The sequence below is a fragment of the Amblyomma maculatum genome, chromosome 7, assembly GCF_055883805.1.
Source record: "Amblyomma maculatum isolate TAMU_Amacu chromosome 7, ASM5588380v1, whole genome shotgun sequence".
NCBI lineage: Eukaryota > Metazoa > Arthropoda > Arachnida > Ixodida > Ixodidae > Amblyomma > Amblyomma maculatum.
In genome coordinates, this window is record NC_139350.1 from 89620842 (window position 1) to 89647357 (window position 26516).

Sequence of the window (26516 nt, forward strand, 5' to 3'; positions counted from 1 at the left end):
GTTACTTTGTTACTTATTGTTCACTGTGACAGGTTGCGTTGACTTGTGGCGTCTGCAATGCCTTGTGTGCACGCAGCTCGGAGAGGCCGAAGCTCAACTGCCAGGCTTCAAACCAATGGACACATCACAATTACAGGGGCTGTCTTTGAGCTCAAAAGCGTTTGTCTTTTGAGTATGTGAACTCAATGTGAACTCAATATGATGCACCAATATGATGCACAAGATAGGCAATCACCTGGATAAATTCCGATGGTACGAATGTAACTATCACTTCGCTCCTTCAAAAGCCGCAGAAGGGAAGTACAGCTGACGACACAGCACGAGGCTTCATTTCATGGCGTGCTAGCTGTGAATATTACACGTATGAGGTAGACAACAATCTCAGCACTAGTGTATTCAATTCGCGTCCCCCCCCCCCCCCCCCCCTAAAAAAAAATCGAATGCTCTGACGGGCTGAAACAGCAGTCCACCTGACAGCCGGAGGAATCCCCAGGAGTGATAAAAGCGCTCGCTCCTGCCAGGAGGCCAGAAAGAATGCGAGGTACGAGACAAGGTCCACTAGCTTCCATACAGAGCAAGCAACCACTCACCTACATGCGAAGGAAAAGGCAAGGAGCGGAGAATGCACCGAAATGGCACTGACTGGAACAGTGCGCCCACCGACGGGTGTATACAGGACGTACGCGGACTGGGTCACCAGATCGGTAACACGATGTCCAGAATCATACTCCTCATCATTCGGCGAAGGAAGACGCGCGCTCTTTAGGGCACGCACGACAAGGACGTGGGATCACCTCCACGAAAGTGAGCGGCAGAACAAAGAGAAAGTGGGAGAGGGTGAAAGAAGAAACTAATGCATGCGAAACAAGAGAAGGAAGGTCACTTACATAAACTAGGAACCATAAAGTGACGTGCCGGGCGGAAAAAAAAAAAAAATCGCCGCACTGTAAATAAGAACGTGGCAAGAGGAAGTCAACGGCGAGAAACGGCAGAGGAGGAAAGGGGGAAGAAGGTGGCAGCGAACACGGGTCCGTCGGCGGCGAACGCCAGAGTCATCCGTCACCGGCGCCAGCCCGGCCGAAAGACAAGCGGCGCGCGCGCGCGAGCGGACAACTGGCGTCTTACTCCGCACCGAATGAACGAGCCGCGCCAGAAGGCAGCCCCTCCGCATCGCCGATGCTCTCTAGGCGGCTTTGTTTTCCCTGCAGTTTTTAAAGGCGAAAACCTTTCTAGACTCATGGAACGAAATCCCGTGCGCGATAGTTGAGCGCGAGATGTGCGCGGGATCTGTGCGCTTAAGTGTCACTTTTCAATCATCCCGATAACGTCATAATAAAATAAAAATCCTGTCTCCATCGGGAATCCAACCTCCATCCCTCGGATTCCCAGCCGTGCGCTTTAACCAATTTCGCCACGCCCCAGATCACGAAACGCACGCCATAAGTCCCCTTGTCTACCGTGAGGATTATAGTAAAGGTGACAATGACGCTGCAATTACTGACAATGACAACGATGACAGCAGCAACGATAATGACGGTGCATTGAGACAATAAGGAGAGCAAACATGATGCCCCGTGTGCAGCAGCAAGCACCGGCTTTAGCATTTCTGCAGTGCAGATTCCACAGTGCTCTCGGAATTGTTTCGGAAAAGCTTAGCACCGGAGTCGCGCACGAAATTTCTAGACAGCCTCCAGTACTCCAATAGGCCCTTAAAGCGAGAAACGAGCTGGATTCCCTCGAGTGTCATGTCCAGCGTACAGGTGTAGCGTAAGGGGTAATTAAAAGGGCGTTCGATACACAAGCTAAATTTGCCGTAGCGACAGAACGGAGCATTTTTACATGCAACGTTCCCAGCTAAAAAAGCCGACTTAATTCCCGGTGCGCGCAACGCTCGTTCATATTTTCTTGGCTCGCGCAGATACTGCGCTCATGTATGAGCTGCGCAACTGACATGTTCAGCAGAGGAGAATCACACCCATACGCGAACGAGCACACTGGCCTCGGGCTTTCAGCCGCCCATACAGCGGCGACCAAAGGCGAGACTAAGCGCTCGCCCCATGCAACGCCGAGGACCGATATCCGAACGACGATGATCCAATCCCATTAGAAATGGCTGCGCCCCTTGCCGCCGAGGGAGCCCAGACGTCATCCATCTCCGCAGCCGTACCCGGATACACCTAATTGACAGCAACCCTTTCTCTCCCGTTCGTGCCTTCCTCGCGAGTTTCGCGCCGCTCTTCCGACCCGTTTCCTTTTTCGCCCAATTTTACTCTCTTCTCATTGCCCATTTCCTAGAGAGAGCAAAAACACAGCTTCGACAATGGCTGCTGCGCTTATCGTGTCGCTTGCAAAGATGGCGCTGCTTTCGAGTCGACACGCACCCAATGCGGGAAGAGGGGCACTGTTACAAAAACCTGCCGACAACAGCCGCAGGAAACATGTCCAAAAAGGAGTCGCCAACGGGAGAAGCAGCACATACCATCTCGCACGCTGGAAAACAAAAACAAAAAAAAAAAGCGATTCCCGCACGCAGCACGAGAAACAACCGACAATGCGTATTCAATGCTGTGCTCAGCCTTCGTCGAACGAAGGATTATTCCTGAGGACGTACTTTTCACGCAGCATTAAATGCAGGGCTGTAATACCTGCCTTGCCTAGATTATGGCACTGCGGGAATGCATGCGTGGTTTCTTTTTTCGCGGTGGTTTTGTAGCTATACAAACAACGGGTTTTGGAGGAACCTAACTTTATCCAAGCATGTGTTTTGAGCTGTCGCTCAGGATGGCCAGTAACGGCACACGTTAGCTTAAATACGACGGTCGTTTACAATCGTGACGTCGAAGAACTCCATGCATGAACTCCAGCATTGTGCTCTACTATACCTCTGGAAACCGCAGCGATTGCTAAGCGCCGAGGAAAGCGGCCACATTTAGAGCAGGGTGACCCTGTCCGTTAAGGTTATAGTGGACCACAAGTGCGCATGCGCAGAACGCTAGGATGAAATGGCGAAGGGCGCGGCTCGGTGTCCTTAACGTCGTCACCCTCCCATCCCGTCACTGTTCTAAATCTACTCTGCGTAGTAGCCATGGCACAAGGCCGCCACCACATAGACGGCTGGAAAACACGACGAATGGAACGAACGCTGCGCTATTGCAGAAGAGGCGACACTCGGCGACGCCGGCAGAAAGATGCAGGAAGGGCGCTCGGATCCTAGTGAGCAGGGACAGTTGCATCCGCGCTTTTACTTGCGTCACAGACACTGCTTCACAGAACGCGAAAAAAAAAAAAAAAGCGCCTACGTCGTCTCATCACAAAATCAGCTGATAATCAGCGAGCGGTTAGATCACGGACGCCCTTTTATGGTTCCGGTCATTTCAGTGCCTAATGCCTGATGACACAATCTTTGGTTCGTTTCCCCGCGACCCGCGAACTTTTGTTCAAGATTGTACGGGCATACTCTTCTATCCTCGTCCGGCGACCACCGCTGGCGCCAAGGTGGGCGTTGCGACCGCGGCGACGAGTGGCCGCTAGCAAGTTGCAGCCGCTGTGGTATTACAGCATCGCCCTCGCCAGCAGCCACACCGTGGCCCGTTCGCTTCGCCGAGCTGTCATGTTCGATAATGCATACACGCATATTTTATGGGGCGCGCAATAATATTTCCCGGGGCGGCCGCAGTTGCGCGAGCCAAGCGTGCGCGCGCACGCAGCACCGACGCGTTGCGCGCAGGGCATAAAAATCTTGATCCTTTCGCGGAGCAGGAGAGTCAATTACGCGATGCGGCGGCGACCGTCGCAGTACATGCTTCCGCGCCCGATCCTGCTTCCGGAGGCAGGCGACGGAAATATCGTAGGCGCGCGCGTTCAGCTCGCTTTCCGCAATCTTTTATTCCATTTTCTCGTCGCTCACCCCCGGCCAAGATGAAGAGAACGCCTCATCTCTTCGCCTTCTGCCCTCTCAGTGCAAAAAAGGATAAAAAAAAAAAAAAGAATGCAAACTTCTCTCAAAGTCTTCATTTTTCGCCCCATTCCGCCAATCGAAGCAAAAGTACTTTCGAGAAAAATTCCCGGGCGAACGCAGAGAGAACATAATAACAAAACATAAAGGGAGCCCCCGAACTTTGCGCGCGCCATTTCCCCGAACCATATCCGCAAAAATGCGGCCCAGTCTCGTCACTTCGCGCACCCACTCTTGCGTGCGTGTGCTCAAAGGGGAGAGCAGAACTTATGAGCCATGACGGGAGGCGCGAATTGACGACGAAAGAGAGGATAAAACTGGGGATGCAAAGAAATGCCAGAAATGAAGCTACTATACTCAAACTGCCAAAAACAGGCAATATGCTTCAGAATTAGGAAGTACGGCAAGAAAAAAAAAAAAATGAAAAGGGGAGTCATTTGGTACAAATTTTCCTGTGTGACCTAAACCGCAACTAAAAGAAAACCAGCTTCGAGGTTAACTCTGATAAAGAGCGATAAGACCTTTGTCGGAAACAGAATACTGTGGTCTATGTCGAATGTCTCGTACTTGGAGACAACTTGTCCGGCCACGTGGCGAAAGTTAAACTGAGTGGCACCAGCTCACTCCGCAGCAGAATGTATCCCTCCAGAAATTTCGCCGACCATGCTCCAAAATATAAAACCACCAGGGAATTAACGTTATTAGTGCATCAACATTATGTAATACTAGTCGGCACATTATTTGTGCAACCCGCCATGTAGGGTGGTTGGAAAAGTGAACTGTAAAATAACTTGTGACACAAAGAGAGGCAACGCGACGACGATGAGCGAAAGTTGTTAGACTTTGGTGTGCTTTAAGTGACAATACGCTGACGTCATACGAACAAGCGAAATTAAATGAACCTTCGTGGACCGATTTTGAACTGAATCAAGTGTGCTGATGAGATATGTTTGATGCGGACTCCAGACAGCAGATGCGTCTTCTAACTTTGCTCTGGTTAGTTATTTGTACGCGAGAAGCTTAACGTTCTGAGGCGGATGTCGCAGATGACGCTTCAAAAATCCCACATATTCTAGGGTGTGTCAGCAAATGATTACATGAAGTGGTATAGATTTCGTCGGCGATGAAAAGACACACGAGTTTTCATTTACCGGGATGAAGGGACATTAGCCAGTCATCACACCATGCATGCATGCGGTTAATTTGTAGCAGCGCTTGATCAGACGTGTTATTAATTGTGCGATAAAGGACGCAGTCGTTGGGAAAAAGTCAAATATTACAAGCGATGTGCCAAGGGTAAGTATTTATAGAACAAGAAGGGTGCTAGTACAAATACTATTGATTAGTCTCGAATTTACGTTCACCTAGGATGCCAGTGATGTAAAGAAACCCATTTCCGCGTAGTCGGCCGTGCAAACGCTCTTAATTCAGCGTCAAGACAATTGAAACCGTAACTACGTCCAGACACGCCTCAGCTATCTGGTGGTGACATCGTAAGGAAAGCTCCACGCCATAGAAAGCTGTCTCAAGTAGAGGTGGCTCCTGCAAGCCCAATGCTCCGGATCTCAGTGGGGAAATGATAGCGAAGGTGCGAATCACGAGACCCTTGTCATCGCGTGCAAAATGGAACATGGCACGACTAGGGGAACATGTTTTAGATGAACGCGCGCCACCAGTGCATCGGTGGCAAAGTTCGAAAGCAATGTGGCGCGAGGGAGTCCTGATGCACGGATCGTCGGCGGAGGCACGCCATTCGGCCCGAAGCACGATCCAGAAAGAATGTCTCACTTCGTGCGAAAGACCAATTTTGAAAACAGGTTCCAGAACGGACGCGCGTTAGTTTCGAGCTTCGAGTAAGAGACCACGCAGGCAAAGCAATAACATGCAGGAAACTCCACCGCATTCTGAGGCCATGACGAACGTGCACCACGGAAAGCTTCGGATCGGTTGTTTAAGCATAGTATCTCGAAGGACGAACTCGGAGCTCGAGCGAGGTCACAACTCGAGTTCGAAGCTCGACCGGCTACTCTGTTCAGCAGACACCGAAGGCAGGGGATTAAAGTATAGGACAACCGTTTTCTACGTTTTAATTTGCGGTATTGATCAATAAAGAATTTGCGAATATCCACCTTTATGTACGAGTGTGGCGCTGATGAAAACACTCGAGGTTAGGTTACATGGAACATAAATATCACCGAAAGCAGAAAATTCAACAACGGCCCGCCGGGGTGGCGTAGTGGTTACGGCGCTCGGCTACTGTACCCAAGAACGCGGGATCGAATCTCGGCCTCGGCGGCCGCTTTTCGATGGAGGCGAAAAGCAAGGCGCCCGTGTGCTGTGCGATGTCAGTGCACGTTAAAGAACCCCAGGTGGCCGAAATTTGCGGAGTCCTCCACTACGGCGTCTCTCTTAGCCTGAGTCGCTTTGGGACGTTATACCCCATAAACCAAAACCAACCAAAGCAGAAAATTCAGCAGGTCTACAGAAAGCGAAAACGTGCGTTGTGGAGCGGGTGCTCGTTTTGATGCAGCAACGTACGAACAGGAACACCGTCAGTCTTTATAAAAACAAACCAGCATGTTTCTAAACACTGTTGGCGTTGGAAAGAAACATCTATGGCGCACAATATAACAATAAACGCCCTGTTTATTGAACCTGAATTCAATACGTGTTCACAACGATGCAGAAATCTGGCCTGTGAAAATTCGAAGTGCCATCAGCCTGCGGCGGGCGCGGTCACGATCACGCACATACTACGCCACGTCTCTTTCTCGGATGTGAACTGAGGCGAGCAATGGGTCCGCTTCCAGGGAAAATCACGGCTGGGCGGAAAATCCAGTACCCATGTGACCCGCGACTCAGACTTGAAATTTCAGGGGGAGAACCCCTGGGTGTGCGAGCTAAATTTTGTGGTTGGGCAGTACGGAATAATTTGGTCATCATCATCAGCCGGTCTATACCCACTGCAGGTCGAAGGCCTCTTCCATTTTCCTCCAATTAACCCGGTCCTGTGCTAGCGGCATCCACCTAACCCCTGCGAATTTCTCAACTTCATCCACCCACTTAATTTTCTGTCGCCCCATGCCACGCATACCTTTCCTTGAAATCCAATTGGCTACTCTTAGAGACCAGCGACTGTCCTCTCTATGTACTACACATGTCCTGCTCATTTCTTCTTAACATGGATTAGAATGTCAGTAACTCTCTGACCCACACTGCACGCTTCCTATCTCTTATCGTTACACCAGCGTTTTGAGTTGTTCTCAACTTTAGAACACTCTTCGTTAACCTCCCATGTTTCAGCCCCATAAGTGAGTACAGGTAAGATGAAACTGTTGTATACTTTCCTCTTGAGTGATACCGGTAAGCTGCTTGTCATAATGCTTGAGCACCTTCCAAACGCGCTCCATTCCAATCTTATTCTCCTAGCTATTTTCTCTTTCGTGCTCCGGATCTGCGGTCACTACCTGTCCTAAGTAGACATATTCGGCTACCATTTCCAACGCTTCGCTATTTATTTTAAAGTGCTGTTCCTTTCCCAGGCTGTTCAATTACCTCAGTCTTCTGCAGAAATGATCAATGGAAGGAACACACATACAGAACAAACTATGGTCTCCAAACATTACACAACATACTGCCACAGACATTAAACGATCTGGATAGGAAACACATTAAACTTGAATCAATCACTTATCAAGAGCTTAGAAAGCATTTTTTGTCCATTTAGAGGTGTGCATATTTTCCTATGCTAGAAGTCTGCACTAGTGTTGTATTAGTTTGTTTCTGTATTATTATTATTGTTGTTATTATTATTATTGTTGTTATTATTATTATTATTATTATTATTATTATTATTACTATTATTATTATTCATTCCATTTTCCTCCCCCTGTGAAGAATGTTGTCTGTTGCAAAGTTATGTTAATTTTAGTGTGTATACTTTGTGATTGTATATTTTCTGCACTGCGGATGTAAAGCTGTCATTGTTATTATTTTGGTGGCCTGCAGCCTAGTCAAGTTGTCGTTAGGACAACTTTTTATGCTGTGCTCCCTCATCCTATGTAAAAATTGGGTGTAAATAAACATTATTATCATTATTATTATTATTACTTTTGTTGAGTCTTCCGCCTCATAAACTTCCTATGGTCTGTTAAAGGTCAAGAAAGCAGTGACATTTATCCCCAAAGCCTGCCCTGCAGTCAACTCCAGCGCAAGGGGTGGGTTGACTGGACTCGACCCCGCAACAGGAAGCATGTCAACGCTGTCGGGTGAAAACGCTAGCGATGCGCGGGGAGGGGGGGGGGGGGGGGGCGGGGGCAGATTTGGGCACCGTCTGCTAGGCTAGTCAGACGCGAAGTGCCGCCGTAATTGCCGCTCGCCTAGGGTACCTCGATGTAGCGCGCCGTCCTACGCTCGTCCACAGACGGTTCTGCGCTCGTCGGGTCGGGTTCATGTAAACCCGGTAGGGTCGAGTCCACTCAACTCCCCAACTCGACCCTCCGCTGTCGGGTTCATGTAGACAGGGCTATGGGCAGAGGCCAGTGTCGCGCCTTTTGGGAGGGGACCAGCGGCTAAAACTAACAATCGCTACAGGGCCACCTCTGAGGGGTATTTGCCGCTGCCTCCTCGACCTGAAACCGACTATGCATTCTAACATACGAAAACTGCGTAGAATGAAGCCGCCGCCGCGAGCCGACCGCGGGAACGCACAAGCGTGCCGAAGCTTAGCAGCGGTGTTCCTGAGACCCGTTTCTTCTAGTAGAGTGGTAGAGAATGACTGCAGCCTTCACCGACATCGCCAGCCGTCGATCGCGTCGCGGACCAGCGCTATGGCGTGCAGCCGTAATTTGTTTTCGAAATCGCTATCGCCTAGCGGTCGCATCATCCATCCATCAGCGCGCAAGGCGTACCATTACTGCGTGGGCTGACTGGTGGGACAAGATGATGCAACTCCTTGAATCCGTCTGGGCATTCAATTTACAAAAAGAGGGGCTCACCTGCTCGTACTTCTCCAGCTCCTGGTGGTAGATCTGGCGGATCTGGGCGAGCTTAGCCCGGTAGTCGGAGTGCTCGATGGCGTTCTCGGGCTGTCCGCCGGCGGAGGCGGCTGCCGAGGCGTTGGCGGCCGCGCCGGCACCGCCGCCCTTCTCGGGTCCCGCCACGCCCTCAGCGATAAGCATGTTGTCCAGCCGCATGAGCTGCGGGTCCGGGGGCTCCTCCTCTTGCGTGTTCCGTAAGCTCAGCACTACGACACCAAAGAAAAAGAGAACAATTACACCACGCACGCCGCAAACGGTGGTAAGAATGCCTATGGCGCACAACACTCGATCGCGTAAGAACCCTCCCCAAAATTATGCTGCGGGCGCGTCCGTACGCTTTCTCGACGAACAACACAGAACGGCACCGGCAGCACGTGACAAAACACTTTTTATTTAATATTTTCAGAATATTCTTACAGATCTCTCCCTTGCCGAGCCTGTCGGTGAGCAGCCATCAAAAGTTGACCCACAGCTACGTTCCGAGGATCGGATCACTCAAAATGCTGCCAGCCAGACCGGGCACGCATAACTTGCATTAAAAAAGAAAGAAAAAAAAAAAAAAACGCGCCTGAAGGGGAAAACCTGGGCGGCCGCAAAAGGCAGCACTCGCCCGCGCAGAGAATAAAATGTCACAAGAAACTAACAAAAACCGCAGTGCCTAAATGTCGTCTAGGCGGGGAGTGCGAAGCAGCCTCAAAACTCGATTCCTTGCGAAGTTAGGCCGAAGGAGGGTGGCGAGAGAGGCCGCGCATTCGCAGAAGAACCGAGTACACCGACAACAGTCAGTTAAAAAAAAAAAAAAGTTCGGCACGGCATGGTAAGCGGCTTGCAACAACCTTATAGTCTGCCGGGCCGCAAAAGATAACTGCGTGAGAAAATTCAAATCGGAGAAGGGGGCTAAACTCGCGGTAGTGTGGGATGCAGATCAGTACCAAGGCTTGCCCATATGAAGAGCAAGCTTAAATCCATGTGGATTCTAAAAAGACGCCGTAAGAACACAAGCCGGTTTGCACTTAGCCAGCGTTTAGCACGAGCCTAATTCACTCACAGCAAACCGCCGCGAGCCTCGAAAAAGGCGCCGGTGCGTTCACGTTAGCGCGTCTTGAACATGCACCGCATAGGAAAGAAAGAAAGAAAGAAAGAAAAAAAAAAAAAGGAGGTGGGGGGTTTGACACCGTGGTAGGATACTCCTAAACAACGCGTGCACAAGCTCGAATGTAAGGTCTTCAAAAGGCGAGCGGAAAACGCCGAGCAAGTTCCCGCCACTGTAGGGAGAGAGAGAGAGTGAGATAAAGACTAGGGGAGGGGGGGTTGCAGCGAGATCCTAACATGCAGTCAAGCAGTAGCACGCACGGGCGATGTGAAGCGAAGTTCGAGCTAAGAATCCGGCTGAGAAGCGATTACCGGCGAAACTTTTTAATTACCCTTGGGAGGGGGAGCGAGAGTCAGCGACGGCGCCTTCGCTATTCGTCGTCGTTTCGCCCCCGCGCCGCGCACAAAAGGGGTTGCGACGCCGGCCGCGCTAAAAAGCCCAGCGTCTGTGGAAAGTCGCGCAGCTCAGCGAGGAGGAACCAGCAGCGGATATTAGCGGAGAAAAGCCTAGACGCTGAACACGCTAGCTGTGCCGTCCCCTCCTTTGAAAGCGGCCCAAACGGACGCCACGAGGACGAGACACCACGAAGCGCGGCCTTTCCGGCACAGAATGCGGTTGGTTGTCGCTGCCTGCTGCTTGCGTGGCCTTTCACAGGGCCGCAATGCGCCCGGGTATTAATTCTCGCGACAACGCTCAAAGGAAGCGTGAATGATTTGCAGAACGGCGACATCAATGCGACAGCGTTGGGATATAGGGGTGAGACGCTTACCAGACAACCTGCAATAGTTAAAAAGAAAAGAAAAACAGGAAGGACACGTATGCGACACAGGAGTGCCAGGAAGCCATCCATCCCCTCCACGCAAAGACAGGAAAAGCAGACGAGAGAAGTCCGCATTTAAAAGAGCGTGCAATGCATCATGTTGAGCATGATGTGACATAAAAAGGCATTCACAAGAGGCGCTCAAGGGACCATTAATTTTGTGGACTGAGGAGCTGCATACAAGAGCCGATACTGCCGCGGCTCCAGCCATACTCCTAGTTTAGTGGTAGCCACGGTGATCCAATCAAGAGCTAATCCCCACGAGCAACACTATAACCCAGTGTCGCTGGGATTCATACTGGTTTTAAGTAAGGACGGGCTGCATCTTCCCAAACTGACGTTTCAGCCGACAATAAACGGGAATTTAAAAACCAGTTCCTTCTACACATCATCACTGACGTCGGTTAACGGCCTGTTAAGCAACAACGAGACATGCAGACGCAGTGGAGCGGAATACTTGCGACCATTGGAACCTGGACGCGTTCAATTTTCGCAAAATCCCGAAAGGCCACAGAAGTTGCAGTCACTAAGCGCAATCTAGGAAAGCGACTGCTATCGCTGCGACGTGGCGCATACCGTACGATCAGTGGAGAATTGGGAAGGAACCACAAACAAGGTTTCCACTGAGACTGGTCGGAGGTGCAGCGACGTAGCCCCTGGAGCGCGAAAGGAGAGCGCCCAAACTATCATCAAAGCCACCCTCCGCAATCAAGTGCGTGGGCCACTCTCGTCTCGCGCCGGTTCTTGCCCCTGCTTTGCTCGACAAGCGCGAAGCGATGTCGCAAAGGAGCCCCACAGAGACGTTAGGCAGCGACCGGGGAAAGAAAACTGCTGACGTCACTCCCATGCCGACACGCTCGGCGGCGCCAGCCATGGAAGCGCGACGAAGAGCGCGCGCTTGATCTGCATGACTTTGGTCGCCACAGCTCGTATATTCAAATGGCCCCGGCTGAAAGGGCGGACGACGAAAAGAGAGACCCGAATCACAGGGACACGGCGGCGAAACGAAAGGAGGCGCGCAAACACACACAAGCGCCACTTCGAGCCAGAAATAAAAAAAAAGGGACAAAAGGGAGCCTGGTGGAAGCGCGAGGGGAGGCAATTTATCGCCTTCAAAGCGGCGGTGTTTTCCGCGCCGGGAGTGTCGACACTGCATGTCGGTCGCCGTCAGCAGCCCGCGCGCTGCACACAGACACACACAGGGAGGAAGGCCACAAAATGCGGTTCCCGGACGCACAGTCACCATCCTTCAGAGCGTGGCCCGCTCGGATTTGTGCGGCGGCGTTAATATATTCAAATGCGCCCAAAGACGCGCCGCAAGGAAGAGGGGCGGGAGTGATTACCGCACTGGCGCCTCAGCGAGTCAGCACGGCAACAAAGGGATCGCGCCCGCCTCTTCAGCGCCCCCGCACTTCCTTCCGTCCCCAATACATTCGGAGAAGGGGATGATGGCGCGATGACGCTTCTCGTGGCAAATCATGGCGAGCGCCATTTTTGGGATAGACAGCCCCCTGTCAACCCGGCCCGCTATGGGCCCACGGGTGCCATCCGCGCTTTTCCGGCCGGCCCAAGAACTGCGCACGCGCCGAGCGACTAATTCGTCCGCGCGATGATGTTGCTCATCAATACGGGGCAACTTCTGTAGCACTGCAAGAGAGCACGCCGCCACCTTCCGAGACGTGTGCGTTTGCGGAGTTTGGTCGAGGGTACGTGCGAGTCGACGCGGCCCAGCTGGCGTGCATGTCCGACACAGAGCGCAAGCTCACGGCTACAAGGCTGAACGCAACGGCGCTGCGATCGACAAGGCAAGCTTCAGCGCAGGTAGCTCCTTGGTAATTAATGATGTTCCAATTGGCGATCCATAGCGATCGCAGAGTACGCGAAGGAGATTGATGTTTAAACAATGAGAAAAATTTACCGTCATAGCCCAATCAGAAGTCGGTGACGAAGCAAAATGTTCCAGATCGCCTGTTCCAATTCGCTATCTAAAACAGGCTGTCTCTGTAAAGTGCACGCGCAGTTTTGCACCCTCTACTCACTTTGAAGCGCACCTACACTCTTTATTTTGCATATATTTCACCCGATCAACGATACTTTCAAAGCAACCTTTATCTGGACCATCAAATCGCAAGTGCGAACAATGAGCGGCAGAAACACGGATCTGCGTATGTTTAGCTCTTTTTTTTTTTTTTTTTTTTTTTTGCGATGGGCCCTGTGGAGAGATGTCTGGCGATCCGCGCACGTACACAGCACGCGAGGGCGACCACATGGAAAGCAAAGAAAGAAGGGCGTGACGGCCTATGCAGACTGCCGCCCGTGCAGTTGGGATGCATAGGAAGCACGTGCGCACGCAATTAAAGAAGGAAACGGGCCCACACTGGCCTGCCGCCTTCGCAGGCCGCGCGACATGAGCGCACGCAAAAACCACTGTTCTATGGAAACAAAGCGGTGACCATTCGACAAGTAGCCGAAACCGGCGCCGCAACTGCCGACCACCGAAGAAATAGGCGCCAAGAAAAGGCCTTCAAAGGGCAAAGAAAACGTGCAACGACCGTTCTCCCGCACTGCTAGGTCAACTTGTCATCGAAAAAAAAGAAAAGTGTACATGGGTGGAGTGGTCTTTACGCAGTTCTGTGGCGGTTGCGGTGGACACGAGAGACCACTAAATTCATAAGCGCCCGAGCCACGCATGCACCGGCAGAGGTCATCAGCATTAACGACGCGATAAATCTCCGCACGCACGAGTGCTTCGAGTGGCGCAATGTGGGGCCCGCGCTCACCACTTCGACGCCGCAGCTTCCGCGCGACCCTGACGTGCACCCCGCGAAATTAGTATGCGTTCTCGGCTATCGCTGAGCGCCCTCGCGCAGGCATCGCATGTGCCTGCCGCACTCGGTTTGAATATGGCACACCCGTGTCGGAGAGCCTTCCTCGATACGGCGTTTCACCACCTGCGGTGGACTAGCTTCGAGTTGCCGTGGGCGCAGTGTCGGTTCCACGCGGCTCAAAACGGCAATAATTTGCTCCGGCTGCGTCGATAGTCAGCCACGAACGCAGCTTCCGGGTCAAGCAGGAGAGGTTGAGTCGTAAAACACAACGCCAGGTGCGAACATCGACAATCACGTCCACGAAGTCTATCGAGAGAATGTCTTTACTATCACCGGAAAGGGGAGATTACACCGAATGCGACAATCTCCAAGAGGAGTCGGTCAAAGAAGCGTGAAACAAATCGCAATACGCTTTCCCAACAGTTCGGCCTATCAGGGTAAGCTCCATCAGAAAGTTGGCACTGGTGTTCGAGGAGTCTTTCTCTCTCAGCCTTCTCCGTCCCACAGTTTTCGCTTCGCCGCGCCCCAACGGCGGTAACCGCGGCGGAAAGTGGCGCGACAGAAGCTAGGGATCGACCTGCTCTTCGGTGACGCAGAAGACAGCGCCGAACTAGCGGGAAACTTTTCCTACCTCCAAGTCCTGAACCGTTCAGGGGTTCCGACACGATCATTGATTCCTCGTCAGGAGAGATGGAGACAAACTCTCGAAGCCTTCGTGTGCCATCCCAATGGTGCCGGAGAAGAAATAAAAAAAAGCTCGCCTCCGCCGCGGAGGCATTAACCACTCGCATGATGGCCCTAACAATCTGCACTACGTTCCCATCACCCAGTAGCGTTGGGTAGGCAATGGCCTGCCTCTACATCTACGGCAGGAAATTAAAAATCTAATCAATAGGTGAGAGGAGGCCAAGTTGAAAGAGAGGGGAGGGGGGCAGCAATACGCCCAGCAGAGCGAAATAATGACCTAGGCATTCACTGTAACTCAAACATAGCAGATACAATATGGGCTACAGATAATTGCCCCAAGTAGAAGACGGGATAAGAGTAGTACAGAAACGTCCCTACCCTCAACAATTGCAAACTCAAATTGGAAACAAGAGCACGATACGCGCACTCACAGCCAGCCAACCAGAATAACAAGGAACACAGCTTTACACACACAGACAGTGCCAGCAAAGACTGAGAAAAATTGTGAGCTAACTGCAGTCCGCATACGGCATCGAAACGAGACGAAAAGCAGCGAAAGGAAAGGAAGCACGTGGTACGTAATTTTCGCGAAGATTAAACTCGTCGCTCACTATAGAAAGCACGAAACATAAAAAAAAAAAAAAAAAAAAAAAAAAACGGAGGGAATGGGGTGGCTGATGGGCGACCCGAGGGTGTGGATATGTCGATGATGAGGTCCTTCAACACGATATGAAAACAGGAGCGACATAGCGACGACCACAGCTTGCTTTAGGCGCAGGTAGCGAAAGACCGGCGAAGGCTAAGTTGCACGCAGTACAGTGGGTGCACCGTTTTGGCCGGGCACCCACCGCGCGCAGCCCTCTCTCTGACACCGCGGCCGATTGCGCATACTGTGCGAAAACCAACCCCAGCATAATTAATAGCGCAACGACAAATGAAACGCCAATTGATTTTCCGATCCAGGGTGTGCCGGCTATCCAGGATTTAAACTGCGTCGGCGGTAGGACGAGCAGACAATAGGAGTTCAGTAAACAAGAAAAAAGAGAGAAAAAAAAAAAAAAAAGGCGCGTATTTTACAGCAGGATTTCGCCATGTTGGACAACTATGAATTCTCCTTTTAAGAGGCACCGAAATTACAGAACACGCCAGTGCTTTTGTATTTCGCCTCCATCGTAGCAGCCGCCGCTTCGGGAAACAAAGCTGTGATGCTCTAGGGGAAAGCAAGAGGTGAAATAGGCCTACAGGCGCAACAGAAAACATTCGGTACATTATCCAAAATAAGAGATTGCCTGTTTTTCAGGCACAATCGACGACTCGCAGAAAAAGTGATCCGCGTGGAACATCGGTGCGTTTTTTTTTTTCGTTTTTTTTTCTTTTTTTAGACAACAAGCGCTGCATGGGCCGGATAAATTTACTACCACCGTGGCTATCAAAGCAGGTTTAACGACCTAACGTTTAATGACTCCACCACCACCTTGGGACAGCAATGACCTGCGACAGGAATCCCTTCGTTACAGGAAAAAAAAAATTAAAAAAAGAAAACTATCGGCGGCGATGAACGAAACCATGCTGCTACGCGGCTCCTTGGAGGCACTGCCGACTATACGCCTGGCGACATTCGCCCTGCCCACACGCTGCACAGATCGGAGGCTGGAGCGCACACACAATGTGCGAGCCCATCGGCCGCGGTCGGCGGCTACAGCGGCGGGCGCCGAGATAGGCCTCTAATGACCCCCACAGGCCGCAACGAGCACTCCTCTGAAGGAACCCCCGGCGCCAAATCAAACTTCGATCCACGCCGATGAGCTGGGAAGCACCTTGCTCCTTCAGCTGCTGGCCCATCTCCCGTGCCTATACGGGGGAAGAAGCTCTACTCGAGCAGGTCGTAAAAGGAAGTTCCGCCAAGGAGACTACTCCCTTCACCGCAAAGCCCAACTGCGGCCCCAATCTGCGCTCGATAATGGCCACGGCGGGGCGCCGATAGCGTCGATGGGGTGCATCGGTGGAATTCCGCCGATATGCACGGTGCTTCGGCGGGGATCCGATTAGGTCGAGGCAAGGTGACCTCGGGCCTTCTATCCGCCGAGTGGCACACACAGCCACGGCTGCCGTCGCACGGGAGAGGCCGGCTGCCAACTAACAACGACGAACACACTGGTTTTGCGGCTGTCGCGGCCGAAATTCGATCCCGCGTCCTTGGGTACAGCAGTCGATCGCCTCATACAACGCAGCACGTTACGACGGATAAATTAACCGAGAAGTGACAACAACGATGGTGAAAGGACACAGACCGAGAACACAAGGTCCTGCCCCATTATATATAGGGTGCCTGGCAAAATACTTTTGTCAAATTCCCCGGCATTTCCATGCCTTTTCCGACGACTAATGCAAGATTCACTAATTAAAAGGCGGCATAACAGTGTCTATATGACAATGCACAGAACACGTGACCATGTCAAAGGAAACGCGCGCGCGCGTGTGTGCGTGTGCGTGCGTGTGTGTGTGTGTGTGTGTGTGTGTGTGTGTGTGTGTGTGTGTGTGTGTGTGTGTGTGTGTGTGTGTGTGTGTGTGTGTGTGTGTGTGTGTGTGTGTGTGTGTGTGTGTTTGGGAGAAATGGAGAAATCCGACTATTTTTCTTCAACGAAGTCCCACCTTAGGCTCTAACTTCGGGTGCGATCACTGCTTCTCTGCATAATATGAGTGGTCACAAATTTCTATTCCGATGATCTCATAATTTTAATATGTGCGCGCAATTTTTGTTTTCCGTGAAGCGGATAAGAGTAATAAGAATGTCATCACTGACACAAAATAATCATTCAGAGCTTAAAAAAAAAACAACAACAAAGAGGGTAAATTAGACGACAAAGCCGTTGCCACAAACTGCAGTGACGTACAGCCGCCCAAAATTTTTAACTGGCGTGCGCATGACGGCCTCATTCTCCTGCGCCTTAGTGCGGATAAAACATGCCAGAATGTCAAGATTTCGCAAAGGCTTGGTGAGCCCTTTCTTATACTTGGACTTATCGCAGGTTAGCTCCTCTGTAACGCTCAGAACCCCAGAAAATGCGGCCGCCACTCACGTCAGTTAAAGATTCGGGCGGCTGTACATAAACGGAGTTGGAAAGAGGAGGAGAAAACGTTTATTTACAATGATATGATTTGGGAAGGGAGGTGCGTTTCGTTGTGGAGCTGAGTGGCAGACCCTATTCCGCGACGCCATTGGCCGCCGCCGCTGCTCGAGCTCTCTGGACCAGGGCACGCTGGGCCTCCAGGTCCGAGCTGAATCCTCGTCAATATGCATAACACCTCAACGCCCTCATGCTCCCAGAGAGGCAGATTTAATACAAGACATAATCGCGTCCACGGAAAAAAAAAGAATTACAGCACCGCACTGAAAAAAAAAAAAAAAACAGTACCCCACAGATCTGAGCACTTAGTCTGAAGAGTTTAAGCACGTGTACAGGGGCGTCGTATGCACTAAACTCATTGTGCTGACAGAAATTTTTCTATTTGGGTTTCACCCTTTAAGGCTAGGGCTGCTTAAGAAAGGCTGCCCGCTTGCGCTTTCAGACTAAAGGCACCCTTTTGTTGCCACGACGTCCCTTTCGACCTCACACTGTCGCGGGGATAACGACACGGTGAATTTCATAAGAAAAAAAAAAAAATAAATAAATAGCATTTAGTACGCATCATAGTTGGAACCACAGAGTAAGAAGACATAAATGCTGCAGTAGTTCTACTACCAGATAGCAAGCCTTCCACAACGACGTTGATAGACCGCGCCTTGTGCGGGAAAATCAAAATGGCACTCACTGCGGAACTTAGCGACGTTTGATGGAAACCGGAGAATGCAGTGCTCAATTATCGGCTAGTGAGAAAAAGACTGCTGAAATGGATGGGATGACCCGCCTCATGTATGTTCGAAGCAAGCAGGTGCCGTACGAGCGTGACCGAACCACGCGCTGGGCACTCGCAGTCCTACTGCGATTCAATGCGAACGACAACGTGTTCAGGTGGTAATTTTCCCGGCCAATTTTATGTCCGCATCCGTAACAATTACCCGACTATTGCGCGAGCACGACGCTTGTCTAACAATTCATGCTTTCGCAGGTCGCCAGACGATCCGTTAGGCAGTTTCAGGACAGCACGATTCGCAACAACAAGGCGCCATTGACACGAAGTCACACGCTAAACCACGTGCAGGCGTCTAGTTTCGCAGCAGGAGACCGTGTCTAAGCTCTGTGCAGCACTTGCAAAACCCGAGCTGCATGCCACCGGTACAACCGAGCTCCCTTCCGCACATCGTTCGCCAGGGACAATGTGGGTGCAGCAACCTGACGCAGCGTATGGCGTAAACGTATGAACTCGACTTTCCTGTCGAGGGAATCGCTTACTGGCAGACTATACACGGTCACTGCAAATTCCAGTCAATTTTCGCGCCGACGTTCCACACCCTTATTATCGCGGCATTGCCCGGCTTTATTACGGGCTCACAATAAGGTCCCTGCGACAGCTGCCGGCGTCCAAAGGGAGCTGCGGGGCGCGGCTTCCCCTGCCGTCGCTCGAACGTTGTCGAGGAGCGCTAATTCGCGCCAAGCATGCGCGCGCACAAGGCGCCATTCGTTTCCTGGGAGGCGGCAGGCATCTGGAAGCTCTGGCTTCGAAAGGTGCCTGCTACTGCCAGCAACGAGCGAGCGTCTTATTTATGCGCCAAAGGACCACCTCGTTCCGCGCAAGAAGCCTGCACTGCCAGATACGGGAGGAAGAAAGAACAGAGACGCTCACTACGTGTCATTTCAGAGAAGAACGCACTTAGCTGCCCCGGGAGACGAAGAGAAAGAAAAGTGCAGCGAACGCCGGTACGTAGCGGGATAGATGCTTAGATAAGTAGCGGAAATGAAGAAGGAACATCTGAGCACATCCTAGAAAGGAAGAGAGCGGCGCAAGAACAGAAAAAAAAAAAAAAAAGTCATTGCACGCACGTACCCGCGCAAGGACACACACAGAAATTCAGGAAGGCGGAAAATTTCGTACGGTAGAAGGGGCGGGAACATGATCGGCAGAGAACGGTGGCGTTAAGAACGTGTTCCCAGAAAGGTAGCGCAAAAAAAAAAAAAAAAAAAAGGAAAAACCACAAAAATGTAGCCTGCATCCGGGCGAGGCGAACACTTTCTTATGGCTGCCAGCGGCGCCAATATGCGAACACGCGGATGTGCCGCCGTGTTAAGACTAAAGACACAAAGGGAAGTCATAGAAGGACAAAAATTTACGCAGCAAGTAAGAGACAGAAAAAAAAAAGTGCAAAAAGAAAACGTCCTCGGTTAAAGAACAGGCCGGCAGCAGCGGCGCACGTTCCTCGCATGCGGGAGAGCGGAGGACGGGCGTGCGCTTCCACCTGCTAATAACAATATTATCCCCGGGGCAATTTCTACCGCGGGTCCACATCCATACATGCAAGCGCGAACCAGCGGCGGCTGCCTCTGCTCGCCACGCTGCAGTAGCCGCCGCAGATACCGGCAGCACGCAGGGGAAAAAAAAAAAAAAGCGCGTTTTTTTTTTAGCGGGACAAAAAAGTACCTCACCGCATCACCCAAGCAGAGATGGTGGGGAGTAGAAAAAAAAAAAAAAAATCAAAGGAAAAGAGAAACGCATTCGACGGCTCGAAAACTCAGGAAGCGCCACCACATTTCGCACATCCAGCGCCAATGAAAAAAGACGTCGATAGATACGTAGATGGGAATTCAAAAAACAAAAGGGCCGCCGAATAAGCCCAGCCGAGCAAAGACGGCAGAATCTAATTCCTCAGCGCGAGTCCGCGTAATTTCCTACTTACTCTTGAGGCCGCACTCGATTACGGCCGCGTTATTACTGTTATTACGATTCGCTTTACTTTCTCTGCGCCTTACTTCACGTGCGCACACACGATCGAAAGAGGGCGGTGAGAAAAGAAAGCAGCCGCTGCGTTGGTTAGCCGCCGGGAGCCAAGACAATTCGGAAATGAAAGATTCCTTATCTCCAAAAGCCAATGAATGAGCAGCTGTAAACGCTCCGAAGGAGGCACGAGGCAGAGACAAAAGGAGCGTCACGTTGACGGACGAATAATTACAAGGAATTCAAGAAAGGAATCCAAGTGACCTCGCCTCAAGGTTTGACCATACACAACCCGTATGTTTCGGGCTTCCAATAGCCAACGTGGGGCCTTGAGAAAGTGCATTTGCCAGCATCAATGCGCTCATGCGTTACACTCATTAGGGATCGCCGTGTTGAACGGAGGAAAGCAAACAGCAGGTGGCAAGCACAAAGTATTAAACTGCCACTTAGAACATGCGCCAATGCGTAAGGAATGGGTAAGCCCCACAGCTGGCGGTGGTGGCCGCGTCTACCTCGCTGCCCCGCCACTTGTCACCAGTCTGCTGCGCTTGAGTAAGAACGTACACCGAAACCTGTTGTAGCTCCACAACATTTTCCAAGCGAAGCTCAAGCGGCAACAATGTAGTTAATAATTTGGCAGGCCAACGTACAATTCCCTTGCAGAACAATCTACACAAGCGCCTGCCAAAAATCTCAGCCTTGTTAAACTTCGCCTTTATCCGATCTATATCCGCTGCCATCCCGACTGCTCGCAAACTGCGAAAATTCGCAAGAATCATAAAATGAGAAAGTATTACGTCACTGTAGACTTCTTCGGTTTGAAGGAGTATAGACATTTATTTATTTATTTTTTTTTTTTGGTTGCAAGTTTTAGTGAATGTAATAATGCGCAAAGTGCTGACTATACCCGAATCACCACGAGCTATTTGCCTCCGACCACTAAGTAATTTATACTCGAATTTCTTTTCTCACCTCTTTTGGTTTAAAAAGCCGAGCGATGCCTGTGACATCAAAGTGGTGTCTACACACACGTGAGGGGTGCAGAAACTGTGACATAATTGACGTTTTAAATCACCACAACGTTTGAAAATAGCCTGCCTTGAGGACACGAATCACAATAAATTCAAATACGCATCATCAACGAGAAGAAAAATGAAACCAAGTTTTGGCGTCTATGCTCCTTTTATATAACCCCGGCTTCTTCTCGCACGTCTATTAACGAAATGCTTCGAGTGTAATCTTTTACAGATGCCTTTCTAAAGGCAGGCACGACTATCACAAGCATAACATGAAGCAACGCAGTAGTGACTAAATCCCGCCCCAACAACGGGACGCAAGCCGTATGTTTACACTGCTAACATATCGCTAAACGTACACGCGCGCTCAATTCCCAATTACAGAACTCCATTCTGCCAGCGGTAAACTCAATCTAGAGCATTTGCTACACAGCTGCTTTTAATTACTGCGGGTTACATTTTGCAATTTCTTACGTTCTGCAGCGATTATCTGAAAAAAAATGATAAAAACTTAGATTAAATAAAAAAAAGTCCTAACGCTCAATATTTGCACTCGATGTAGTCGTGCATTATTAAATCAGTATCGCTGCCGTTACGACATTCGTGTCTGATTCTGCCATTTCGTTCAGCTCAAGCTTTTTCATCATTGTCTTCTAATTATCGAGAGTGGACCCTAATAAAGACACACTATGGGACTTCCTTATGCAACAATCAATGGTACCTTTTACTACATTCAAATCAATTTTCATTCCAAGTTAATTGCAACGAAATGCAGCGAAGGCCCATGAAAGGAGCAGAACTGTCAACAAGGTGGCAACACATCTTGTCCTACAAGGGAGGGCCATAAATTCAATTCCCCTCAGAGTTCCCTTTACTGCTCGTTGAGTCCGCACATGAGCTTTTCTTCAATACAGAAGGCACACTGTGCATAACGCACTGCATATAGACGCAGGAAGACTAAATCACGAACGGAAAATGAAAGCGCCGCTCGCACTTTACGCCATTTCGTTCCAAGGCAGGAGCAGCCCCAGTGGGCACAGCAAACGAGTGGCACAACACACGAAACAAGGCTTTTTCGCAGGTGCAGGGAGAAACAACGAACAGACACGCGCCTCAAACACCAGAGAGATGCGCGAAGCAGAAACAAGCGTTCCGCGTAATGCAAGCTACAAGAGTGCCGAGAATGGAAACGGTTACAAACAAAAAAGAAGAAGAAGAAAAAAAAAAGGACAGCCCGCAGGAACGGTAAGCAGAGAGAGAGGCCTGGGCGCCAAACTGCTAACGGCATCGTTACCGGCACCAGCGTTCGGTCGCAGTCATAAAAAGCTCATTCGGGGGCGGTTCTGCTTCTATCCTTTTTTGTTGCTGTTTCTCTTCGCTGCCGGGAGTGAAGCGTTACCCCCCCCCCCCCCCCTTCCTCTTTACCTTTCCTTTTTTTTTTTTTTTTTTTTTCCATCCACACAGCGCTACCGGGGCCGAGAAGCGACGCTCACCTCTGGCGCGCAGCAGTAAGTAAAGGAGGGAAGACAGCGGGGAGGGGAGGCGGTAATGCACTCGAAGCCATCAAACGCATGCTCGAGGCGGAGCTCGGGAGGGCCCGTTATGGACCTTTGATTTAGGACAGCCTGTTAGCCTCCCGCCATAAAGCACACCGCGGCTCGGCTGGGCGCGCATCGCGCACTCACACTCTTTGCGCGTCCCCGCCGCTCCTGAGGCACTCAAGGTGAGCTCGCATACGGGAAGCCGCATCTTGCGGCACAAACACTACAACTGCTCATACAAACAGAGCTGCGCCTCAAGTGATACACTAGATAAGATAATCGAGCTATTATTCTTTTCCACATTCGTTTATACTCAAAGCGAAAACGACAAAGCGAGAACAAGAAGGCTACTCAGGTTTGCAAGAACGCCGACTAATTTTCGATGAAGAGTGTTTTCACCGACATACACGCCGACGATCAGTGTTCGACATGGCTTACGCGCTCAGCCGCATTTTGAAGTAGAAAATTTCGAGCCGAGGCGTGAACTAAACAGAAAGCTGAAAAATGGACAGACTCGGGACGCGCAATAAGGCGGCGGCCGACCTGCAACGCAAGGGAGACCGCGATTGCTTGGTCGGCGGCGCGTAAGCCTTCACGTGGTCCCGCGACGGCGATTCCCCAATCTCGCGGTCGCTTCCTCGACATATCCGCGCCATTTCTCTTTTCGGAAGCCAATTCCACCCCATCTGCCCCCAAATACAAAAATGGTTCGGGGCAAAGAAGCGAAAGGCGAAGTACGCCCAGCGGGCGCAGGCTTATTTGCCCGCGGCCGCAAGCAAAGAAAGCAAAGGCCGCGCGAGGCAGCCGAGCGAACAGCACCCCCACCGGCCACGAACCACGGAGAGGCGCCAGAAAGCGCGCGTAAAAACGTCCGGCGCAGAAATCCTCCGCCGACATACATCACTGAGAATGCCAAGAGAGCCCGGATCGAAGACGGAAGAAATAGCCAGCGGGTCAGGCCGGCACAAACGGACAACGCCAGCCACGCAGAGCCGAACCCCGGGAAGAGGAGAAAAAAAAAAAAAATTGCCCTCCTCGCAGCTTTTGCAAAGGCCGATGAGCGGGGGAAAGGAAGCGGCGGCCGAAATAAACGGAGCCGAGGAGCCAAGCCAAGCGCGCTGACCACGAGATTTCAGGTTCAGCCAAGCGTCGCGGCAGAGCCGGCCCGCAGGGCAGGGCGAACGAAGCCGTCCTCCTCGGGTCTCCGCCGCCGACACGCGCCAGCGATCTCTGCCGCGGTCGTCACTAGGCCCGCGATGCGGACGGGTCCCCCTTTCGCTCGGGGCTCCATGCTTCGGTTGCGGCCGAATTCCGAACGCCATTACTCGCGACGGCAGAGCCGAAACAAAGCTCCCAGGTGCCGCGGGAGCTTTCTGCGCGAGGTATTCTATGAGCTGATCGCACGCTGCTCGAAAAGAGAGAGAGAGAGAAAAAAAACGGTGCTTCGAACTGCGTCCAAGACGACGTACAGACGTAGCACGAACTAAAAACGCCAGTCCCCGCTTTTCATCATCACCTCGCTCGGACGATCCGCACTCTGAGCATGGCGGGTTAAATGTTTATCCCAGTCACACGGGAAGTTTTAAAGGCCACTGCCTCGACTGGCATTGACTCAGCGGCGGTTCGCGGATGACTACTGCAGTCTCAGGAACAACTGCGAGACAACATAAAAAGCTTCAAATAAGCAAATATTATTTTCTTTTTTGCTTAAACTACAGCGACATCATCGCCCGGCAGAAAGAGCCTGTGGGTTATAATTTAAAGAGCACGACTGTAGGCCAGTTCGTGGGACATCGCAATACTAAAACCGGGGATACGACAGGACGGAGACCTCCGCTGTGGTTGCCGCTGTTTTAATTTTACGATACCTGTGGGTTATGTCGAACTGTGAAGTACTTGAACATCCTTCTCCGAACCAATTAAAAACAGCACTCAGTCCACTAACTACCCGCTTCGTTTTATTATACTTGGCATTTTTACTTTCTGTTACGCCTAGCGCCACCTGTGGTATCACACGATTACTACTCGATGATCGTTGACATTCATCGTGTGGCAGCGGTGCATCTGGACAGCAATCAAAAATTGCATTCGTCATTGCCTCAATAGGCGCTGAAACGACTGCCCGTGTGAAAGGGGCATTACTAACATCGCGGCGTGACCTCTGTATTGCAGGATGGAGCTTCTAGCATCAGACAACAGATCTGCGAAAACAACCACGCGCCAAAGTGCTTCCAATTGCACTACTGGTCGGTCATCACAAAATGTTCATTGCGGAACGCGACGGACGTAGGGAAGGAAACACGAGTGACCCGACTGAAAGAGTACGCTACAGGGGCGAGACCAAAGTAGCCCCCCTTCCCCCATTCCTTTTTATAAGAATGGCGGTTCGGTACTCGCCAGAAAAAAAAAAGCAAAAAAAAAATCGTGTTCTACTGACTGCAACGCGTAGCGCGTGTCACATGAGAAAAAAAGCGCGCGCACAAACGACAGAAAAGAAGAGAGTCGGGAACTGCGGAGCACCAAGAGTCGCCGGCAGTGGAAAAGTGCTACTTAAGCTGCCAGGTTTCAGCTGGCGCGCGCACGCACGCACACTCACGCACAACTACCTCGACAGATGCAAAGAGCAAGAAAATCGTTGCACAAAACAAGCCGAACTGCACCTTCATGTCAGGCAGGGATTTAAGCGGTGAAAGCGGAAGAACAGCGGTAAAGCAGCTCGCTGAAAAGGAGCAGCCGAGAGGTAACGCGAGAGCGACGCGACACTTGATGCCTGCTACCGCCGCGCGCACTCGATGGCGCCCCCCGTTGGAGTGACCGATCACTCGACGGGCGGAGAGGGGGCTCCTTTGTGCCTGCCGAACAGGTGGATGGGGACAAACTGCGACGCACAAAATCCATGAAAATGAAACGCTCAGGAGGCGGAGTACGTAACGCAGAACTCTGGAGAAGAGCGAGAAACAGTGCAAAGGGAACGAATTCGAAAGGGGCCCTTTAACACGCGCAAAGGTGATAGCAAACAGATCGGGTAAAGCCATGACGTCGGAATTGCTAATATGATGACTGTCGCGTATAGGGACAGACAGCACACGGCCTTAATGCAAACAATCCGAGTCAAAAGAAAACCAGTACCCCTTGACGTGGACGGCACAAGGGAAGCAGTCGAGAAGGCCATGTTGCCGCATCGGGGCAGCAAAGATCACCCGAGGTGCTGTTCACCGGAGGAGCCTTGTTTGGGCAACGATATCTAGACATGCTGCAAAGCGACGCAGGGCCCATGATCGGCTTTTGCACAAGTCTCAGTGCAATTATTTAGGAAAGAAAAAGAACGGAACATGGGAAGGGTATGGGCAAAGACGGAAATCGAAGCGCTGACTGGAAGAGGGCCGCGGAATAACGAGAGGAGAATGAAAAGCGGCAGACTAAAAAAGAGGCCTCAGCTCGGGTCACGAACTCACGATCTCACGGCGATAATGAAACGAGCCGGGCACGCCTTCTCCAACGAATAATACAGCAAGGAGGGGCGAAACAACGTGCGCGCGATAAAAAGACACGCGGGGAGGAATTCGCACCAGCTCTCACTGCGGAAAGAGAGGGCCGAAGCGGAGGAGAAAGAAGAAAAAGAAAAGCGGGAAGAGGGGCGCTGGAATGAGAGTCACGCAGGCCCAG

General features: G+C 51.3%; 1 protein-coding gene across 6 annotated transcripts in view; it reads right to left on the reverse strand.

Moving 5' to 3' along the window:
• The window catches only part of exd (PBX homeobox extradenticle), a 316334-nt gene that overhangs the window by 108113 nt on the left and 181705 nt on the right, over positions 1 to 26516 (reverse strand). For all 6 annotated transcript variants that reach the window (XR_014708815.1, XR_014708814.1, XR_014708816.1 and 3 more), the window contains exon 3: positions 8953 to 9200. Coding sequence is in view for 3 of the 6 variants with exons in the window: in XM_084609241.1 (XP_084465367.1) it covers positions 8953 to 9200 (248 nt within the window). In the remaining 3 variants the exon portion in view is untranslated. The remainder of the gene's footprint in view (positions 1 to 8952; positions 9201 to 26516) is intronic.